This window comes from Candida pseudojiufengensis (genome assembly GCF_024610245.1).
Source record: "Candida pseudojiufengensis strain CBS 10847 chromosome Unknown scaffold12, whole genome shotgun sequence".
In the NCBI taxonomy this organism is placed as follows: Eukaryota; Fungi; Ascomycota; class Pichiomycetes; order Serinales; family Debaryomycetaceae; genus Lodderomyces; species Lodderomyces pseudojiufengensis.
Window position 1 is genome coordinate 49,758 of NW_026261538.1, and position 22,238 is coordinate 71,995.

The 22,238-nt window shown below is 27.6% G+C and overlaps 11 protein-coding genes across 11 annotated transcripts; 5 read left to right on the top strand and 6 right to left on the bottom strand. All coding sequences in view use genetic code 12, as the record gives it.

Moving 5' to 3' along the window:
• Nucleotides 1–79: 79 nt before the first annotated feature.
• On the bottom strand, nt 80–802 carry SNO1 (putative pyridoxal 5'-phosphate synthase; the record flags this gene model as incomplete). Its single annotated transcript, XM_051759516.1, has 1 exon — nt 80–802. The coding sequence occupies one exon, from the start codon at nt 800–802 to the stop codon at nt 80–82; it is 723 nt and encodes a 240-aa protein (XP_051612556.1).
• Nucleotides 803–1,531: 729 nt separating this feature from the next.
• SNZ1 (pyridoxine biosynthesis protein) lies at nt 1,532–2,410 on the top strand (the record flags this gene model as incomplete). Its single annotated transcript, XM_051759519.1, has 1 exon — nt 1,532–2,410. The coding sequence occupies one exon, from the start codon at nt 1,532–1,534 to the stop codon at nt 2,408–2,410; it is 879 nt and encodes a 292-aa protein (XP_051612557.1).
• Nucleotides 2,411–2,480: 70 nt separating this feature from the next.
• HNM4 (Hnm4p) lies at nt 2,481–3,971 on the bottom strand (the record flags this gene model as incomplete). Its single annotated transcript, XM_051759520.1, has 1 exon — nt 2,481–3,971. One exon carries the CDS (start codon nt 3,969–3,971, stop codon nt 2,481–2,483), a length of 1,491 nt encoding a protein of 496 aa, XP_051612558.1.
• A 593-nt stretch (nt 3,972–4,564) lies between these two features.
• Nucleotides 4,565–6,289, top strand: PUT4 (Put4p; the record flags this gene model as incomplete). Its single annotated transcript, XM_051759521.1, has 1 exon — nt 4,565–6,289. The coding sequence occupies one exon, from the start codon at nt 4,565–4,567 to the stop codon at nt 6,287–6,289; it is 1,725 nt and encodes a 574-aa protein (XP_051612559.1).
• Nucleotides 6,290–7,977: 1,688 nt separating this feature from the next.
• KGF55_004600 (DIP5) lies at nt 7,978–10,009 on the top strand (the record flags this gene model as incomplete). The annotated part of the gene is made up of 2 exons (XM_051759522.1): nt 7,978–8,212; nt 8,484–10,009. 2 exons carry the CDS (start codon nt 7,978–7,980, stop codon nt 10,007–10,009), a joined length of 1,761 nt encoding a protein of 586 aa, XP_051612560.1.
• Nucleotides 10,010–12,149: 2,140 nt separating this feature from the next.
• KGF55_004601 (uncharacterized protein) lies at nt 12,150–14,189 on the top strand (the record flags this gene model as incomplete). Its single annotated transcript, XM_051759523.1, has 2 exons — nt 12,150–12,415; nt 12,647–14,189. 2 exons carry the CDS (start codon nt 12,150–12,152, stop codon nt 14,187–14,189), a joined length of 1,809 nt encoding a protein of 602 aa, XP_051612561.1.
• Nucleotides 14,190–14,564: 375 nt separating this feature from the next.
• KGF55_004602 (uncharacterized protein) lies at nt 14,565–15,389 on the bottom strand (the record flags this gene model as incomplete). Its single annotated transcript, XM_051759524.1, has 1 exon — nt 14,565–15,389. The coding sequence occupies one exon, from the start codon at nt 15,387–15,389 to the stop codon at nt 14,565–14,567; it is 825 nt and encodes a 274-aa protein (XP_051612562.1).
• Nucleotides 15,390–15,474: 85 nt separating this feature from the next.
• Nucleotides 15,475–15,963, bottom strand: KGF55_004603 (uncharacterized protein; the record flags this gene model as incomplete). The annotated part of the gene is made up of 1 exon (XM_051759525.1): nt 15,475–15,963. One exon carries the CDS (start codon nt 15,961–15,963, stop codon nt 15,475–15,477), a length of 489 nt encoding a protein of 162 aa, XP_051612563.1.
• Nucleotides 15,964–18,228: 2,265 nt separating this feature from the next.
• Nucleotides 18,229–19,150, bottom strand: KGF55_004604 (uncharacterized protein; the record flags this gene model as incomplete). Its single annotated transcript, XM_051759526.1, has 2 exons — nt 18,229–18,431; nt 19,090–19,150. The coding sequence occupies 2 exons, from the start codon at nt 19,148–19,150 to the stop codon at nt 18,229–18,231; spliced, it is 264 nt and encodes an 87-aa protein (XP_051612564.1).
• A 337-nt stretch (nt 19,151–19,487) lies between these two features.
• On the top strand, nt 19,488–20,642 carry SET6 (Set6p; the record flags this gene model as incomplete). Its single annotated transcript, XM_051759527.1, has 1 exon — nt 19,488–20,642. One exon carries the CDS (start codon nt 19,488–19,490, stop codon nt 20,640–20,642), a length of 1,155 nt encoding a protein of 384 aa, XP_051612565.1.
• Nucleotides 20,643–20,703: 61 nt separating this feature from the next.
• KGF55_004606 (uncharacterized protein) lies at nt 20,704–22,134 on the bottom strand (the record flags this gene model as incomplete). Its single annotated transcript, XM_051759528.1, has 1 exon — nt 20,704–22,134. The coding sequence occupies one exon, from the start codon at nt 22,132–22,134 to the stop codon at nt 20,704–20,706; it is 1,431 nt and encodes a 476-aa protein (XP_051612566.1).
• Between the last annotated feature and the right edge of the window lie 104 nt (nt 22,135–22,238).

The following is a 22,238-nucleotide window of genomic DNA, read 5'->3' on the forward strand; positions in this document are numbered from 1 at the left end:
TTGTTTAAATTTATTATAAAAAAAAAAAAAAAATATAAAAAAAAAAAAAAAAAAAAAAAAAAAAAGATTGTTTCAATTTTTATTTACAAGTTTTTAATACAAATTCATCTATAAACCATTGATGAAACCTATAATCATCAGATAATTCTGGATGGAATGATGTACCTAGTATTCTACCTTGTCTGACAGCTACTATTAGTTCATTGTCTCCATGATAATTATGAAGTTTATACAAGACTTCAACTGGAGCTGGATTCTGGTAATTGTTTTCGGATTTAATTAATTGTTTGTCATCTGTTGTTTCATTCAATATTTTTGTAACAACTGGTGCCCTTATAAAGACCGTTGGGAAATCTTTACAATCTGGTATAAATTCACTAAAATCCAATTTCTTTTCAAATGAATCAATTTGTCTTCCAAACGCATTTCTATTAACTTGAATATCCAAACCTCCTAAACATCTTTGATTTTCTAATCCATTTATAATTTCTTTAGATAAAAAGATTAACCCAGCACAAGTTCCCCAAATAGATTTTGATTCATCAGCTACAAATTTGTATAACGATGGTAATAATTCCGTTCTTTCTGCTATATATGACATTGCTGAACTTTCTCCACCAGGTATTACTAATGAATCACATTTTTCTAATTGATCTTTGGTTCTTACCTCGATTACTTCAAATGAATAATTTAAATATTTATTTTCATTATTAGCAATTGCTTTTTTTAAGTAAATTGAATGTTCAAGAAATGCTCCTTGTAAGCTTAGTACACCTATCACTATGTTTCTTGTCACTGTCATCTAGTCAATGTGCTTGTGGTATCGATCATGAATCTTTTTGATTCTTGAATATTCCAATTCTTATCAGAAATCAGTCTGACTCTAGATTTTCAAATTACTTACACAAAATCAAAAAATCTAAATCGTATATCGTATAAGCGCATATGACTCTTAGCGAGTTTTAGATGATGGAAAAACAATATTCAACATAAGAATCAGTATATATCAATTGTCGCTGAAGTCATTTTGATGAGAAATTAATGATCCGGTCGCATCAATGAGTAAAGTTTTGACTATGTTCAAATTTCAGCTTGATTAATCCAGATTTGATATATTAAGACTTAAGACATAAAATGCGGGGGTGGGACTCCATGCTTTTCTCATAACACTTTTAGTTGAAATTAGTTGTCTATTGTAATATCATTCTGCAATCCAAGCTAATGACCATTGAACCATAACAGCGAGGGGTCTTATTCTTCTTACTCTATTAATAGATATAAGTTATGACTCAATTGATGTGATTCATTTTTTATCAATCGTAACTATATACCAAAATGGTTGAAAAAGAAGTCAAAAAATAGTTTTGAGTAATTTTTCATATTTTTCAAAAAATATATTATAACATCAAGAAATCAGTATTGAAGTGATATCTGTCTGCATTATTTTTGTTTAAAATTGATTTTTTTGTCAAAGCTTCTAAAACTTATTTATCATCAAACATCAACCTAATCAAACACTCAATCACAAACAATGTCAGAATTCAAAATCAAAGCTGGATTAGCTCAAATGTTAAAAAATGGAGTAATTGGTGATGTTGTTACCGCCGAACAAGCCGATATAATGGAAAGACTGGGAGCAGCATCAGTAATGGCATTAGAATCGATTCCAAGTGAAATGAGAAAATCAAATAAAGTTTGTAGAATGAGTGATCCAAAAATGATTAAAGAAATTATGGAAAAAGTTAAAATTCCAGTTATGGCAAAAGTTAGAATTGGTCATACAGTTGAAGCTCAAATCTTGGAAGCTTTAGGTGTAGATTATATTGATGAAAGTGAAGTTTTAACTCCTGCTGATAATGTTGAACATATTGATAAAAATAAATTTAAAGTTCCATTTGTATGTGGTGCAAGAAATTTAGGTGAAGCACTTAGAAGAATTAATGAAGGTGCTGCTATGATAAGGTGTAAAGGTGAAGCTGGTACTGGTGATGTTGCTTCCGCTGTTGATCATATTAAAACTATAAGAAAAGAAATTGAAGCTGCTTCAAAATTGACTACTAAAGAAGAAAAATTAAATTTAGCTAAAGAATTAAGAGTACCAGTTGAATTAGTTGAAGAAGTTATTGAATTAAAAAGATTACCTGTTGTAACTTTTGCTGCTGGTGGTGTTGCTACTCCAGCTGATGCTGCATTATTAATGCAATTAGGTTGTGATGGAGTATTTGTTGGTTCTGGTATTTTTAATTCAAAAAATCCTGAAAAATTAGCAAGAGCTATTGTTAATGCTGTAACTCATTATAATGATCCAGTTAAATTATTAGAATATTCTACTGATTTGGGTGATTTAATGGCTGGTACTCCAATCAATTCTATAAAGGAATCAGAAAAATTAGAAAACAGAGGTTGGTAATCAAATTTTGTAAATAGATCAAAAAAAATTATTACATATTTATATTTATAATCTAGGAAAATTAAAATGGTTAATGTTTTAAATCTATATTATGTTCGTAATGTTTTCTTCCATATAAAAACCATAAACCAATTGTGAATAAAAATGTTATTCCTAGTACAACACATGCATAATTCATATTTGTTGAATCAACTGGATTAACAAGAGGAAAATTTAACCAAACCATTATGAAGCATACCCAAATCACTGAAGCAATATTCATTGGCATTCCAAATTTACCTAAATTAAAATATGAATCAAATCGATAAAATGAACATTTAGTTTTTATCAATAAACAAGTAAGTGGTATGAGGTATGATAAATTTATACAAACCATACATGAACCTAAAACTGCATTTAAAATTGATGAAGATCCAAACATAATACAACCTAAAATTAAACATAATATAGTAACAAACCCTAATGCCCAAATTGGACTTTTAAACTTTTTATTAATTGAACCTAATTTTTTAGAAAATGGTAATGGATTTGAATTTGCAAATGACCAAACTAATCTTGAAGTAGAACAATAATATAAATATGAAGAACCAATAAATGAAATAATTAAAAATATAACACCCAAAATAGTTAAAGCATCATTATCAAAAGAATCATACATTAATTGAACAAATGGTTGACCACCTACTGGTGTTGTTAAATTATCAACATTTTTAACACAAAACATGTATACTATAGCTGCAAAAAATGCAATTATAGCTGAAAATGAATTTGATATAACCATAACCAAAGGTATATTTCTTTCTGGTTGTATAATCTCATCTGTCATATGAACTGCACCATCAAATAAAGTAATACTAGCTATACTTGGTAATAATCCTAAAAAAAACACAACTCCATTAGATGACCAACCTGAATCATTTACAATTTCTTTAAATACAAATGATGATGATTGTTTTGGTGCTTTGACTAATAATGTAATAATTATAAATAAAGTTGCAATATTAACAATCCCGGCAACAAATTTTGTACAAATTGGTAAAATTTGAACAGCAAAAGCATTAAGTATAAATCCAGATAAAAAAATACCCGTATAAACCAAATAATAATGAAAAGTTTTAGGTATAAAATCTTGATATAATTCAATTAATGCAAATAATAAAACAGTAGCAACATAAGTACTACTTAAACATGCAAATATCCATCCAGCACATGATAAAATCCCAGTAATAAAACTTAATAACCTTTTATAATTATCACTAGCTAAAACATAAGTCCAATGAATTTGAGCAGATGAATGAGGATAAACACTAGCTAATTCAGCTAATGAAAAACATATAATTAAATTAAAAAAAGCAGTTAATATAAATCCATAAATGAAAAATGGACTACCTCCTTCACCAATAACTGTATTTAAATAAGCTCCAATAGCTAATGCTGAACAAATTAATGATATTTGAAAAGCACAAGTTGAAAATAAATTAAAATTTTGTTGTAAATGTTTGTTTTCATTATCATGGACTTCAATCACTGATATTTCTTGATTAAGTTTCTCCACCGCCATTTCAAAAACTGTAGATTGAAAATCATGTCAACCTTGCATTTGATAAACGTATGGGATGAAGTTTAATATAACTGAACTCCAATTTCTAGAACAAATTCCATCTTGATTGATTGATAACTAGGCGGGAATTGATTATCAAATTCCGTTCAGATAACCCATCGCGGTAATTGACATTAAGCGCCCTTATCTCTTCTTTTCACCATTAACAATAAAGTAAAGCTTTGCGTCAGACCTTAATTTAAATTTGTTCTATAATGGAAGTGAAATACTTAATCTTTTACCGACTCACAGGTCTAGATTAATTTGTATAATCAAGCGGAATATATTTTTTTCAACCTTAGATAAAATTAAATTAATAAATTGATAAGGTGAACAAAGAAGAACAATAGAATTATGAAGATTTTAAGAAGTTATACATAATCAAAAAATTAGTAACCAAAGTCAAAAATTTCATATTGTAATGAACGAACTGCAAAACATGGTATTAAAAAATTCAAAACTTAGACAAATATAAGAAGTTGATTGTCTACTTTCATAGATCGGTTAAAATGTGCTAAGTACGGAGTATTGAAGAAAACAAATCACAGAAGACCATGGGTGTTGAAAAAAACCCACCAATAGATATAGACGTTGAAAAACTATCATCAGATAATGAGTCAGTTTCAAATACAGGTTCTTCGACAAGTAACTCAATAAATGATTTTAAAGCAAAAATAAATATTGAAAAACATGGTATTACAAAAAGAGGTTTAAATTCAAGACATGTAAATCTCATGATTATTTCACAATCAATTGGATCAGGATTATTTATATCTGTGAAAACTCCATTAGTTACAAGTGGTTCATTAGGATTTTTTATAGCTTTTGCAATTTGGGCTTTTTTAGTTGTTTATCCGTTAATGCAAGCTGTTGGAATATTATGTTGTTATTTACCAATAAAAGGTAGTTTTTTCCATTATTGTGCAAGATATGTTGATAGTTCTTTAGGTTTTGCAGCTTCAATGATTTATATATATACAACAATGATGTTTGTTTGTTTAGAAGCAACAGCTGTTGCTCAATGTATAAGTTATTGGACAAATTTAAATCCAGGAGTTTGGATTACTATATGTATTTTATTATATTTAATGATGGGATTAATTGGTGTAAATTATTATGGAGAAATTGAATTTTATACAGGTATAATGAAAATTTTATTAATTGTTGGTTTAATGTTATTTTCTTTAATTTCAATGTGTGGTGGTAATTCAAAGGGAGATGCTTATGGTTTTAGAAATTGGCATCCTTTATTTAAACCTTATTTAGTTGATGGAAATACTGGTAAATTCCTAGCATTTTGGAATTCATTATTATGGGCAGCTTTTGCAGCAGGTGGTGCAGATAATTTAGCTTTAATAGCAGGAGAAGTTATAAATCCAAGAAAAAATGTTGCAATGGCTGCTAAAAGAAGTTATATTAGAATTTATTTATTTTATATTGGTGGTATATTTTTTTTAAATTCATTAATTTCAGCAAATAATCCACAATTATTAGATGCAATGACAAATGGTGGTGAAGGAGCTGCTGGTTCACCATGGGTTATTGGAATTAAAGCTGTTGGTGTAAAGGGACTTGATTCATTAATTAATGCTTTAATTATGAGTTCAGCTTTTTCATGTGGTAATGCATTTTTTTATTGTTCAACAAGGTCAATTTATTCTGCTGCTATAGCAGGTTATTTACCTAGATTTTTTGGTAAATGCTTAAAAAATGGAGCTCCTGTTTATTGTGTTTTATTAACATTTGCAGTTTCTTTATTAAGTTATTTAAATGTTTCAAATTCAGGAACTGTTGTATTTAATTGGTTTGTTAATCTTTGTGCTACTGGAATAATTTGTGCTTATCTTTGTATTTGGTGGAGTTATTTTAATTTTAGAAAAGCATGGGAGAAACAAAATAACATGAAGATGAAACATTCTCAATATCCTTATTATTTAGGTCCAAAATTTTTACATCCATTCATGACTTATGCAGGACTTATAATTACAGTATTGGTATTAATTTTCAATGGATTTTGGATTTTCTTTCCTGGAAATTTTAATGCTTCAAATTTTTTAACAAGTTATTTTGCTCCTATATTTTTAGTATGTTTGTTTATATTTTGGAAAATTTTAAAACGTACTAAATTTAAAACAAGTTCAAATGCTGATATTACATCAGATTTAAAAGAAATTGATGAAGAATTAGAAGCTGAAATTAATGAACTTGAAAATAAACCAAAGTCTAATAACAAATTTTTGAAAATTGTTCACAAGATTAACTCGTTTTTATTTGATTGATCATTAAGTAATTGATGTAATATTTATTTATAGGGATTGTATAATAGATTAGATAGAAATAACAGGATTATTTTGAATATGGATTCAAAACATCTCTACCGCAATAGTAATTGGATTTAAATTTGCACCTTTACTACAATAGTAATCTGAAACAACTGTTTTAGTAATTTTGTATGATCTATAGTTCCTGAAGACATGGTCAATGCTTAGATAAACTTAAGATCAAGTAATTGTGTTTTCTACAAGAAGGTAAGTTAGTATGGTACAATTTGATGCGTTTTCATTTGTTGCTTTTGCAGGTATTTGTTTCAAAATATGCTTGAATCTTATTTATATTTTGTCAACCGTACACCTTTTGATAAACAAAACTTCAGACTTACGTTTTTGAGATAATCCATACCAAGAGTGATAACTTGCTAGGTAGTGGGGAGACTCGAGTTAGTTTACTTAAAAAGGTTTTCAAATACTCAAATTCGTTAATCAGTTAAACTATGTACTAAGAAATTCATTAAAGTCTTGTCATTTTCAAAATGCCGTATCTGACAACGTCCATTCCTAGTAAGGTTAAGATTGAAGTTTGATCATTATCAACTAATTCTATTCAACGTCTAGCCATCATGGTGTCTTTGTTGTTTACAAATAATAGATAGCACTGAGATTGCTTTACCACAGAATGGTGCATAAGTTTAATAGACTATGCTCGAATCTTAATATCAGTTCAATTCCGATAAATTTTACAAGTTTTATGTTTCAGAGCAGAAGACTAATAATAAAGTCCGAAATAAATATGGAGTTCAAGCTTTTCAACATGAAACTAACTATACATTCACCGGTTATATGACAGCTGTATGATAGACGAAAGTATGGAAATACTTATCGTGTCAATGGAAATAATTTATTATGAGAGAAAAAAAAGTAATTCAAATCGAAGAAAAGAAAAAAATATAAGAGAACCGAGACAAGCTTTGATTGATAAACAAGAAAAGTAATTTGTTAATTAATAAAGTATTATTGGTGGTGAAATATTATCAATAATTTTCAGATAATGGAAAACCCATTGTTCTTATCTCAGTATTCATTAAGACAAGAAGGAAGAGGAAGAAGGTTAATTGAATAAACTATCAAAATGGAATGGCTCAACATTTTGAAATTTCTAGGCTATTCATTCGTATAGATATTGCCTGAATCTTGGAAATCTGGATCTCCACGATTTAAAAATAAGATTTGAATTTGAATTATTGAGTTATTAAAAAAGTTTTTTGTTACTACACATTCATTTTATCCGATACGTCATAAAAAGTTAAAAGAATTAATATGTCAATCAAATGAAATATTATATTTTCATTCTTATAATATTTCGGTAACATAATATACTTTCCCCCACCAAAAAAATATTATATTTACTAGATAATCATTGATAATTTTTCGAAATAATGTATTCTTTGACAAATATCAAGAAAAATTTTGATTATTATAATTTAACATTCTTCACTTTATCAAATTCAAAGTTGTTTTCAATGAGTATTGTGAAATAAAAAAATAATTTTCTTTGCTTGATTAATGTTTCAATAAAATGTTCATTTATATAAAACCCAAGTCGATTCCTGTGAATGAAAAGAAACAAAAGAGCTCATCAAATACAAGTCATCCTTTATCAAAGTTTTATTTATTCAATTACTTTCGAAAAAATGGTTTTTGAAAATCCAAGTACATCGACAACAAGCAACGAAGAAGATGATGAAAAAAAAATAAAATTTGTAACAAATCACAATAATAAAAGTAATAATGATATAAAATCAATAGTTTCAAAACAACATGAAGAAGAATATGATTTATATGTTGCTAAATCAAATCCAAGTATTCATTTACAAAATATTGAAGATGGTCATAGATTAAGAAAAGCTTTAGATCCAAGACATGTTAGTATGATTGCTATTGGTGGTGCTTTAGGGTATGTTTTCTTCCATCTTTTAGCTAGTTTGATTCTATATCATGAGTTTGAATGAATTTATCTGGCGATGAGGACGTCATTTATTTTGACTGAAATATAATATTTTGCAAATTTTGAAATAATCCTGTAACATGAAATGGCTACCAAGTTTTGTCACAGAAGTTTTAAAATTTTGCAATCACAGTCAACAACATATATGAGATTAAATACTAACAACTGAAAACAGAACAGGTCTTTTAATAGGTACAGGAAGTTCATTAAGAACAGCAGGTCCAGCAGCAATTTTAATAACATATTCAGTAATTGGAGCAGTAGTATATATAGTAATGACAGCATTAGGAGAAATTTCAACATTTATACCAATGCCAGGATTTGCAAATTATGGTAAAAGATATTGTGATGAAGCTTTGGGTTTTGCATGTGGCTATAATTATTTAATTAAATATTTAATTTTACCTGCTAATCAAATGACTGCTGGTGCTTTAACTATTCAATATTGGATTGATAGAGAAACTGTTAATCCAGGAATTTGGATTACAATTTTTTTAATTATTATTATGGGTATAAATTTTTTAGGTGTTAGATTTTTTGGAGAAATTGAATTTTGGTTAAGTAGTGTTAAAGTTTTAACAGTATTGGGGATCATATTAATATTAATAATTATTGTTTTAGGTGGAGGACCAACTGGAGATAGATTAGGTTTTAGATATTGGGAAAATCCTGGTGCATTTATTGAATATGAAAATTTATCAAATAATTTTATTATTGAAGGTGATAAAGGTAGATTTGTAAGTTTTATTGCTGTATTAGTTTCTGCAGTTTTTGCTTATTTAGGTACTGAATTAGTTGCTATAACATTTGCAGAAACAAGAAATCCAAGAAAAGCAATTCCTAAAGCTATAAAATTAACATTATATCGTATCTTGGTATTTTATATTTTATCAATTTTATTTGTTGGAATGGCTGTATCAAGTAGAGATTCAAATTTAATGGGAGCAAGTGGTACAAATGCTGGTGCAAGTCCTTTTGTTATAGCAATTAAAAATGCTCAAATTAATGGATTAGATCATGTTATAAATGCATGTATTTTGATTTTTGTATTTTCAGCAGCAAATTCAGATGTTTATGTTTGTAGTAGAGCATTATATTCATTAGCTGCTGATGGCTATGCACCAAAAATCTTCACAAAGACTAATAGATTAGGAGTTCCATATTATGGATTAGGATTATCATTGTTATTCAGTTTATTAGCTTATATGAATGTTAGTAGTGGATCAGCAGAAGTATTTGGATATTTTGTTAATGTTGTAAGTTTAACAGGTCTTATTGCATGGTCATGTATATTAATTTTCCATATAAGTTTTATGAAAGCTTTAAAAGTTCAAGGATTTGATAGAAATAAAGATTTAGTTTATAAATCTCCATTTCAACCATATGCTTCCTATATTGCTTTATCAATTTGTATTTTAGTAATTTTAATTAAAAATTTTACAGTATTTTTAGGTGATGAATTTGATTATGAGAATTTTATAACAGGTTATATTATTTTACCAGTATTTTTTATAATTTTCTTGGGTTATAAGTTTTGGTATAAAACAAAATGGCTAAAATCAAATGAAGTTGATTTAGATACTTTTAGAGATGTTATAGATTCAGAATATGAACAATTTAAAGCTGAAGATGCTGAAAGAAAAGCGGTAAGAGAAGCTGAAGGTAAAAAATATGATAAAGAATGGTTCTATGATAAATTTTTAGGTTGGATTTTTTAGAAAAAGTTATGATAATAGACTTTATATAAATTATTATGTATTAATAGTATGAATCAAAACTGACAAAATGCATGAGCAAAATTAAGTCGATCTCCTGTTCTTTTTCTCATTTTCATTTGGGAAGAAACTATCCGGTCATTATTCATTCGTGAAATATAAATTCGATGGCATAAATTAGAGGAACAACCCCATCAAAAAAAATCTCGGACTTGTTCCCCCACAATAGTCTAAATATGTCAAATTTTTAATGTACTCAATGTCACAAAAGTGAAACACAGAAACGTACATAAGTAAAAACTTGTAAAATATATGAAATGCCTAATAAACTCTTATTTCAAATGCCGTTGAATGAAAAATAGCATTAGACAAGGTTGTAAAACTATTCGTAAGTCATACCCATTTCTAACCCTAATTCTTGTTGAGTTATATTTTACCCCAGAATTTTGTTTATTTTCTGGAACAAGATGATTTGTTTGGGTAATACACAAGATCAACTTTATCCTATTGTTTATATTAAAACAGTTATTTCTAGTACTGGGTTTCGATTTAGTATGTGTAAATTAAAAAAGTTCCGAAATTAAGCCATATTCATTTTTTAAGTTCAATAGGTTGATGAACGATTTCTACATTCACTCTCAAGATACCGCGTATGAGTAATAGGAATAAGTTCATCAAAAAAAGTATTGTGAGTTAGCCTAAGAAAAAAATCTACCTTCTGTAAAAAAGAAATGTTATTAAATAATAATAAATCAGATATAATCTGTCATAGTAGATGTCAAATTTTTATAATAAATTTATAAATCAAAGATTTTGCAATTTAGTTTGAAACTTTAGCTTAAGAATTCACTTGGTGAAACTCGACAAATACGAAAGATGAATCAAATCCTTTATGTATTCTCCCAAACCCTCAACAAAAATTTCATTTTGAATTAAGCGGTTCCCTTATCTTTAAATCATGTTGAGATTTAAATTCTTATCAGCAAACAGGAACTAATTTAAACATTTTTTCTGGGCTGTTTAATTATGCATTTTTAGTCTAATATGGAAGATCACCAATTTAAGAAATGGATCACTAGCAATCTAATGTAGGGCTAATTACAATTGATCTTCACTAGTATAGCTAGAGAATGAAAGATAAGAAGAAGTAGAAGAAATTTCAGGTTGAATTAAAAGTTTAAACTGAAGAAACTGAAACTTTCAAGTACGAAGATGGAACAGATCTCACTTTATTTGAATGGAACTACTCGCTCTAACAACACTTTTTTCCGATGGGAAAAATATACGAAATCAAAAATGGCTTAGTAGTACAGTATTACATAGTCTATTTTGAATTTTGCTCATAATCCCCGCCTCTTCGACCGACTTAACTTTTTTCTTTTAATTTTTTTCTCACGTGAACCTTTGTACTAAATTTAAATTTTTGAAACGTATGATTTAACCCTACGCTAATCATCTCTATTAAATTGTTTTCAATACGGCATTCTTTTTTTTTCAGATTGAGTAACACAAAATAAAAACTTCAAATTATAAATTTCTTGGCATATAGTAACAATTGAATAATAGAATAATTAAATTTGAAAGAAGAAGAGAGAGATAACGGATACTTAATAGATGATCTTCTGTTACATATATTAACATCTAGTTTTAGAATTAAGGGTTTGAAAGTTGATCATTCAAAATATTGATCAACATTATCAATGTACCATATGTTAGATCCAAATCTAGATTCTACGAGAAAATAAGCCCATTTTAAATCAAATAAGTTCGGAGAATTTAAAGTAAATTGGATGTACCTATTCTTTTCTTTGTTTTCCTCTTCTCTGTTAAATTCTTTATCAGTGAAAAAAATGACAATCTTTCTTCCAATCTATAATTATTTTTAGTATATGCTATATGAGTTAAATTTGGTTATGGGTTATGTGTTCTGGTTATCATCTAAAATTTTTTTTTTATTTGATTCCTTTTGGGGTATTTGCATTTCTTTTTCTACAATGTAATACTTTTGTACCAAAATCCAATTCAATGGCCTTCTTAATCAAAATATAAATACTTTTTCAAATCTCCGATGTTTATTGTTGTTGTTTTTTGAATTTTTTAGTCTTTAATCTCTACCAAAGTTTATTCATTTCATTAGATAATTATGCTCTTTGGAAATAATAAAGAGAAGAATAACGATATCAACATCAACAATAATAGTGGAAGTAGCATAAGTGAAGGAGAAAAAATAAATCATAATACAACTGAAAATGATTTAAAATCTATAATATCAAAACAACATGAAGAAGAATATGATTTATATGTTGCTAAATCAAATCCAAGTGCAACTAATGCTCAAGATGGTCATAGATTAAGAAAAGCTTTAGATCCAAGACACGTTAGTATGATTGCAATTGGTGGTGCTTTAGGGTATGTCCTTTTTTCACTTGAGTTTTTCAGTTTAAATGATTGTTTTTTTTAAGATGATTTTATTAAATATAAAATCCTGCACATGATTGAAGTTTTAAGAATTATTTAGTTGCAAAATTTAAACTTTAATTATGAAACAATCATTTAGATCTATAATTAAACCTGAACTAGATCGTACAATAGATCTATATGTGTAATATCATGAGCAATTTACTAACAGAAATAAAATAGAACTGGTTTATTAATTGGAACAGGTAGTTCATTAAGAACAGCAGGTCCAGCAGCAATTCTAATTACATACTCTTTAATAGGAGCTGTAGTATTTGTTGTTATGTCAGCATTAGGAGAAATTTCAACGTTTATACCATTAAATGGTTTTGCAAATTATGGTAAAAGATATAGTGATGAAGCTTTAGGTTTTGCATGTGGTTATATTTATTTAATTAAATATTTAATTTTACCTGCTAATCAAATGACTGCTGGTGCTTTAACTATTCAATATTGGATAAGTAGAGATAAAGTAAATCCTGGTGTTTGGATTACTGTTTTTTTAGTTATCATTATGGGTATTAACTTTTTAGGTGTTAGATTTTTTGGAGAAATTGAATTTTGGTTAAGTGCTTTAAAAGTTGTAACTTGTTTAGGACTTATTTTGGTACTTTGGGTAATTGCATTAGGTGGAGGACCAACTCATGATAGATTAGGTTTTAGATATTGGAAAAATCCTGGTGCTTTTATTCCATATGAAGATTCAAGTAAAAACTTAATTATTGAAGGTGGAAAAGGGAAATTTGTGAGTTTTGTTGCAGTATTAGTTACAGCAGTATTTGCTTATTTAGGTACTGAATTAGTTGCTATAACTTTTAGTGAAACAAGAAATCCAAGGAAAGCTATTCCAAAAGCTATAAAATTAACTTTATATCGTATTTTGGTATTTTACATTTTATCAATTTTATTCGTTGGTATGTGTGTTAGTGCAAAAGATCCTTTATTATTATCTGCAAAGGGAACAAATGCTGGAGCAAGTCCTTTTGTGATTGCAATGAAAAATGCAAAAATTCATGGTTTAGATCATGTTATAAATGCTGCTATTTTATTATTTGTTTTTTCAGCTGCAAATTCAGATGTTTATGTTTGTAGTAGAGCACTTTATTCATTAGCTGCTGATGGTTATGCTCCTAAATTTTTCACAAAAACAAATAGATTAGGAGTTCCATATTATGGGTTAGGATTATCATTGTTATTCAGTTTATTAGCTTATATGAATGTTAGTAGTGGATCAGCAGAAGTTTTTGGATATTTTGTTAACGTGGTTAGTTTAACAGGTCTTATTGCATGGTCATGTATATTAATTTTCCATATAAGTTTTATGAAAGCTTTAAAAGCTCAAGGATTCAATAGAAAAACCGATCTTGTATACAGATCTCCATTACAACCATATGCTTCATATATTGCATTAGGTATATGTATCTTGGTCATTTTCATCAAAAATTTTACAGTATTTTTAGGTGATGAATTTACTTATAAAAATTTTATAACTGGTTATATAATTTTACCAGTATTTTTTATATTATTTTTTGGTTATAAATTTTGGTATAAAACAAAATGGTTAAAATCAAATGAAGTTGATTTAGATACTTTTAGAGATGTTATTGATTCAGAATTTGAACAATATCAAGCTGAAGATGCTGAAAGAAAAGCTGTTAGAGAAGCTGAAGGTAAAAGATTTGATAGAGAATGGTTTTATGATAAAACTTTAGGATGGATATTTTAGGTTTTTAAATGTGTTTTTTTGTAATGTACTTTTGTAATGATATATTTTTTAATGACAATAATTTATTAAATAGAAATCTTTGGATCTGTAGTGTGGTAGATCTATCAAAATGAACACTTGCTTTAAATTCCTGTAAATCTCGTTAGATCCGATCTAGAAAAGTATTGGTCTTGACTTTCAAATCTGAACAAAAATTCAAAATTTCAAGATTCAAAATTACAATTACTTAATGAAATTCAACTATGTAATGGTTTTAAAATTGATTCAATTGAATTTGATCCAAAATTATTAGAAAAATAAGTATAGATTTTTTTTTACTTTTGAAGATATTTATTAATATTAAATAGTATAAAATTATATATCTTTCGGCTTTCCCTAACAAATTCTTCTTTTTTTATAAATAGACTTTAAAATCGAATTTTTTTCAACTCCATGAACAATTTCAAAAATCACTTCCGAATCATAATTTGTTAAAATTGCATCAATATGGGGATCAACAAAATATAACATATTCCTTAATTGAGTCGTACCTTCTGGTGTACGTTCTGAAGTTACTTCTTTCAATTTTAAATCTTTCAAGTTAAAACAATTATCTAAAATTAAACAACTTAAATCTTCAATTTTATTATTTGATAAATTCAAATGAGTTAAACTTGATGGGAATTTTTGAGAATTCAACATTGAAAAAGTTATTTGATTATTTTGTAAATTCAACTTCTTTAATTTATTAAACTTAAAAAAATTTCCTTCGATTATTTCCAAATTCAAATCGTTGATGATCAACTCCTCTAATGAATTGGGAAGCTGATCAAGATCCAATAAGTCAACAGCTAAGTTTATTATTTTCAAATTGGTCAAACTTTCACATTCAAATGACACCTGAAAAGATAAAATTGATTTATATTTTGTTGGCTTTGAGCTTTTCAAAATTAAGTTTTGCAAATTAGGTGAATTGAAACATACATTATCTTCAAAATTAGTTAAAAGCTCCAATATATCAAGCAGGTGTGGTCCGGGGCTGAAATCTGAGGAATAATTGTCTGACATATCCAACACTTTCAAACATTTCAATTGATTCAAGTTTGATCTGAATAGATCCAGCCATATGTCATTGTTTGTAAAGTTAATCCGCTCCAGCTCTGGAAACTCAACATGATCAATAGCTACAACGCGGCAATCTGTAACGATGATTTTGGACATTTTCTTAGGTAGACCGACGAAGACCTCGTCTAAATTTAGAAATGCGATACCTTTTAACTCCAAGCAATTAAGTGACTTCAGAACTTCAATGTTTGCCATTTCTAGGCTCTCCGTAGTATCGCAAATCTTCAAATTCTTCAAACTGAGGGAACCGAAACTCAGCACCAATACAAATTATCAGTTCTAATTCTGAAAAGTACGAAGAACTAAATCGTTCTTCTTTAGATACCTCGTCTATTCTTTGAGGATAAAAATTGTTAATGAAATTCAAAGTTTCCAACGAATCGGGGTACAGGGTATTAACTAGGTCAAAAAGTTCAGGACAGCAAGATATTTGAAGTAAATTTAGATTCTTATATTTGAATAAATCACCTAAAGTTTCAATATCACAAGAATCAAGGCTTAAATTTTTGATAGACAGTGGAAGCTGAATATTATCCAATGAACTCATCTTGTTAAACCTTTTGCACTTCAATGACTCGAGATGATGTAAATCACTTATATCCAAATTGATTTTATGACCTTTCTCTAATGTTAGCTCCTTCAAAGATTTTGGAAATTGAATTGGAAACATATCCAAATGAGATGTTGTCAATGATTGTAAGAGAGTATTTTCAACAACATTTAGGAATGATTTGATTTCATTGTTTTTAAAGTTCCCAACAAAATGTTCTAAATATTGATCCAAATGTATACCTATTATATAAACTTCATTTTGGACTGAGACTAGATCAGTAAATGTAGTATCTTCTGATATCTTAACTTCATAATTGACTAATTTGAAACTTGGTTCATTTATTAGTTGATTGATTTGTTTTACATCCCCAATTATCAATGAAGGTATAAACTTAAACTATTGATAAAGATCTATTAATGTTTCAATTGAATTGTTGGTATTACCTATTTCATACTTTGGATACTTTCGTTCTAATGCAATATGTTGTAAACCTGGAATATATAATAAGTTTTTGATTGTAGATTCATCTTTGATATTACTGAAAATTAATGATAATATTTCCTTGTATATTTATCTTTGATATTACTGAAAATTAATGATAATATTTCCTTGGGTAATTTGAGAAATATTTCCATTTGAATGGTAAGTTTTGATGATGTTGATTGAAAGTGATGAATCATTTTGGTTGCCACTTTTTTAAAAAATCAAAATTATTTTGGACGTGATTTTCTGGCTACCATATGGTGTTTCAAATTTGTTTCGTCTAAATTTGGCCTTAGCCTAAATATTAGTTTGACATTTAGCAAGTATGACTTACAATCATTTTCAAAGCTCTGAACCGGATACCGTGTGTATGATTCTGTGTTCTGGGTTTTGAGTTTACCTTTGTTTTGGTCAAATGTGAAAATTAACTCATTTTGCTTGCAATATCAATATCTCACGGAGAAGGAAATACTTTCAAAGCTTTTTTCTTTCATTATTACATGTTTATTAGTTCAGTAGTCTAACTTGCTAAACAGTAAAAGAATAAACTTAATCTAAAGAGGAAAGATTTCCAACTAATAATTTCTATATACTTGTTCTATAATATAATCTTGAATCAGCATTTCTGTTTTGCCATCTAAAACCCTCTACATTTTTTTATAATTTTTTTCATTTTAATATTTAAATCAAGTAAACGAACAATTATTATTAATACTACTAGACGATTAGACAATTATCGACCAGCTTAGACATTTCGTTTACCATTTTTCAAAGGAAATTGTCGTGCTTGTTAAATCAAAGTTTGATTTTTTAAACACTCAAACCTATTTGGTTATTGTAGTGATTTGAAACAAACATTGCAAGGCAAGTTGAGATTCGATTATACTTATTGTTTTGTAGAATTTTGGTACAAATTAATCAAACCTACTCTAATATTGATGATAAATTGTAATCTAAAACTCATTCAAATTGATTTTTAGATGCCTAGTCGGTTTTCAAATTATTCTTGTCCTCATAATACTTATCAATGATATTGTGATTTTTATTTTATTATATAAATCCTCAAAAAATCCCACTTTTTTCAAAATCAAAATTATTGATAAAAAAAAATAAGATCTATATTATATCTTAACACCATTTTTTACAACCAAGCTTACCACTTAACCCAAGTGGTATAAACAAACCTATTCATCATCACTTACTTTAATTAGTAATACCAATCAATCAATAACAATCATCTTTTCAAAATAATTTCAAGATTTTTTACTTTTTACTATGAACAAATCAGTCACACTTGCAAATTATTAATTTAGTTTCAGAAATTACAAATCAAGTTGCTAAAAGTTACTATACATACCTTTTTTCAAATCTACATTTACGTGGAATTCAATATGTACTATTTGGTCCTCCCAACAATTAGAGTTATTGATGGCTTTGAACAAAAGAAATTGAAATAATTAATCATGCACTTATAACTCCAACAAAAAGCAAATCCAGTAATACCAAAATCTCAAGTTCCTGTTATATTGATCCATCAGTTAAAAAAAATTGCTCACCATCAACTAAATTGTCATCATTATCATCATCTCTACTAAAATCAAATCAATAAATTCAACATTGAAGTCATATAATTAAGTTCATTATGTGTGTTTGATGTAGAATTTCCAGCTTACAATTACAAAAAAAATTTGCAACCCAGAGAAGCAAATCTCAATCATTTTGAAAATCATAGGTAAAGGTATCTAAAAGAAGTTGATAAGCTATGTTGAATGTTTGACTTTGAAGGAAGTAACTTAAGGTATACTTGGTTTAGCCAAGGAAGTAAATAAATGACACATGGTGCTTGCAATATGAAAAAGGGAAATGACAAAAGGAAAATGGAATTTGAAATAATTAGACTTAAAGATGGTCTTGAAGCAGTGCTGTCATTAATATTTTATTTAACTCAATAGCTGCAAGACCATATTCAGGTCTAATAATTTCAATTTCCATGCCCTTTCTTTCAGCTTCATTTTTCAAACAATTGACAGAATCATCATTAACGTCAGTTAAAATGTTAGACCATTCAATGTAGTCTATTAATATCTTTTGAACACTTTTGCCTATGTTTTTCAAAGTAATTGGAATTTGCTTAGTTAGTTTTGCATTTTTGTTCCTAAACTATAGGCTGGAAATATCAGACACACTTAGTAAATAAAATCTAGTTTTTGATGATTTTAATTTTTGATAAGATTTTAATAATAAAGATGATGTTAATTAATTAGATGATTTTGATAATCACAATAATGATGGTATTCCTGTAATTGATGATGAACATTCTTCGTCAACAGTTAAACCAATAGAAGCAGACGGTTAAGGTGGAAGTATCATGGGAGTTACTCCCCTGTTGGAGTCAATTTTTTGATTGATTTATCAACGATATTAAAGTATTTTTCTCTATTTATTTGCTCAAAGCCGTTGAAAAGTCAGAGAAGGAAAGACCAGAAAGGATAACGATGAATGAAAAGTGATGAGTTTGATGATAATGACGAAGATGCTAATGAATATATGACTTAGGATATATAGATTAAATAATCGGTAATAGTATAGGGATATAAACTTGAAAACTTAGTAGTGCCTTATTCATTCAATTGCAACTAAAATGTAAAGTCAATTGTCTCAATAGCTCTTGCTCGTGATTTTTCTCTCCTGCAGATCGTTTATTCTTTATAGTTTAATCAAATCTCAAGAAATTCAATATTTGAACTGGCTTCCTCATACTTTCATATTCCAATGATTCAATTTTATCTTTTGTCAATTTTTCATTATTGATGTTTCCCATAATCTTTCGGTTACCTTTGAAAAAAATTTCGTGTGAAAGGGTATCAACGGCTTTATAAAACTCCTTTTTTGTTCATCAATAATACGTCACAAACAAATGAAAAAGTATGGTTGATAGTCTTTAAAATAGATGTTACTCTACGAATTTTGGTATAAGTCAGAGTAAAAGATAAAATTATGTAGTACGTACTTGGTAGCTTTTTAAATTTGTGCAAATCTCGTTAGATCCGATCTTGAAAAATATTTGGTCTTGACTTTCAGAATCTAGACACAAAATAAGTCAATTAAGTGAATGTGAAAATTCAATATGATTAAACAATCTTGATATTCCATTCCAAATGGAAGAACTTATAGCTAAACTCAGCTTGAAAGACAACAACAATGAAGATGAAGAAGAAATAGATTCAATACTAAACAATTTATCACCCTATTTCACAATTAGAGATACAAAATATGGAGGTAGAGGATGTTTTGCAACTACAAATATTCCCAAGGGAACTAAAATTCATTATTGTTCGAAACCTGTTGGTTCAACAATTACAAAACCTTTCAAAAAAGAAGTATGTACACATTGTTTTAAATATGATAATGGAATTATAATGAAACACAAGATTTCAAAAACTTGGGGTAAAGAAACATATTCAATATATTTTTGTTCTGAATTATGTTTGAATCAATTTAAAGCTGAAGAGGATGACGAAGATGGAGTATTTCAAGAGAATCTACTACTTATTGAAAAAAATTACTTATTAGGTTTAAAAAAACCTGAAGAAGAATTTAAAGAACCTCAAGGTGATTTAAAAAAACAAATTGAAATCGAATGGTCAAAAGTAGATCAATGGGATCAAGATTTGAAAAATTTAAAAGATTCACAACGATCTGCTTTACTTCCAAGAATTGATGAAAGTGAATATTTAGAAATAAAATACGTTGTTACTGTATTATTCAATATGTATAAATATCAAAGTAGGAAGCTATCTGAGATGAAAATTGAAATGATTTTATTTGATCAATTACAATCAGTTGAAATAGAAAAATACCAAAAGTATCCTTACTTATTATATTCATATATCAATATGTATAAATTTATAAAATTAACTTGCACCAATGGATTACAACCATTTATTACTCCCAACAATGTTAGATCAATAATTGGAAAAAATTTATCGAATGCATTTGGTATATGGTCAAATACAACTTCAAAAAAGGAAGATAAAGAATTTTTAGGATTTGCTGTATATCCATCAGCTTCATTTTTTAATCATTCTTGTTCACCAAATATTTTGAAAACTAGAATTAATCAAGATTTAAAATTTGAAACTTTGAAAGATATTGAAAAGGGCGAAGAGATATGTATTAGTTATGGGAATTTTTCAAATGAATCATTTGAAACTAGACAATTACAATTAAAAGAATGGTTTTTTGATTGTGGTTGTATTAAATGTGATCTAGAAAAGAAAGAATTAGAAGAAAAGTCGAAAAAACAAGATTAAAACCCTCAATAATGTTAATAATATTACATACATAGTATAAAAAGTCTTTACTAGATTCTACTTAAGTAAATTCATAATCTTTATAAAATTTTTTAAATTCTTCACAATCTGACATTTCTTTATATTTAGGTTGTTGACAATTTTCCCATTTTAAACGATCAGGTAAATTTAATAAATGACAAAGAACTCTTCTTGGAAATTGTAAATCAAATGATTTATCTTTGAATAATTTTGTTATATAAATTTTTACCCCGTTTTTGGAATAAATTGTAAACTTAATATAATCTAAATTTTTAAATTTTAGTAGCTCTGGATCATCTTCATTATCGAATTCCTTAAATTCCAACGACTGATTTCTCTTAAATTTTTCATTGTTTATTTTAGCTTTCAAATTTAATGAATTTTGAAATTTTTTCAATTGTGATTCATGGATTGGTAAAAATTGAATATTATGATGAATATTATTGAATCTATTAATTTCAAAAAAGATTAACGACAAGAATGGTTTTTGTTTTACAAAAGATTGATATATAGTGGATTGAAATTTATTAATTTCTTGTCGTATATCTTCGTGTTCTTCTGTTATATTCGATATATGTTGTATTGGTATTATAATTCCATGACCTGAAAATGATAAATCTTGATTTGATCTTGTTAATGGACCTTTTGCAACCGTTAAATAAGAGTGTTTTCCAACTGATACAATTAAATGTGTTTCTGTTTTTGGATTACCCACACAGAAAAAGCATTCACTAGGACTAACAACTTTAGGTTTCTTGGTTATAGCTTGTTTGGAATCATCAGTTAATTTTCTTTTCTTCATCGTGAATGGATTTTCAATAAATTTTAATTCTTCAATATCTTCATCTTTAATTAAATTAAATGCATAAAACCATTTCCCACCACTTCCTTCTTGACCCAAACTAATGAATCTTGTAAATTCATTATTTGACCATTTAAAAGGTTCCAACTCGAGAAACACACCATTTTCTGTTCCTACTGCAAAATGATATTTTGGTTTAATTTGTTGTACCACTAAATCAACTAACTCATCAGAAACTTGTGAAATTGTTTCGAGTTCTGCTATAGCTTTTGGCCATTTATAAGTGAATAGTAAATCTATATTAACCTTTATTTTTGAAATTTCATTAATTGATTCTCTTGTTAATGGGCCTGATAATATTAACATAGTCGTTCCTGATATTAGTTTAATCACTGAAAATGGAGGTTTCACATAAATCAATTCATTTTGTATATCAACTAATCCAAATTCTGACTCTACAATCTTATCTGATATTCCGTTATAACCTTGTCCAAAATATGTTGATTGTTTTAGCTGTGTGGTTGGTAAATCTTTATCTTTCGGTATTACGTCACCAACCAATATTGTTGCTTCAAATGGACCATTTTTGGAATTTTGTACATTGGCTTTCTCTAATACTTTATCTAACTCATTTGGATTAGGGTTTAGCACCAATATCTTAGTTGTCATTGATCATTGACTTGATGAAAAGTCCGATGAAATTTGACCGTACCTGCATAGAATGATCCTTGATTTTGTTCCATTTTTGGTTTGTTTACATTTTTGAAATATTC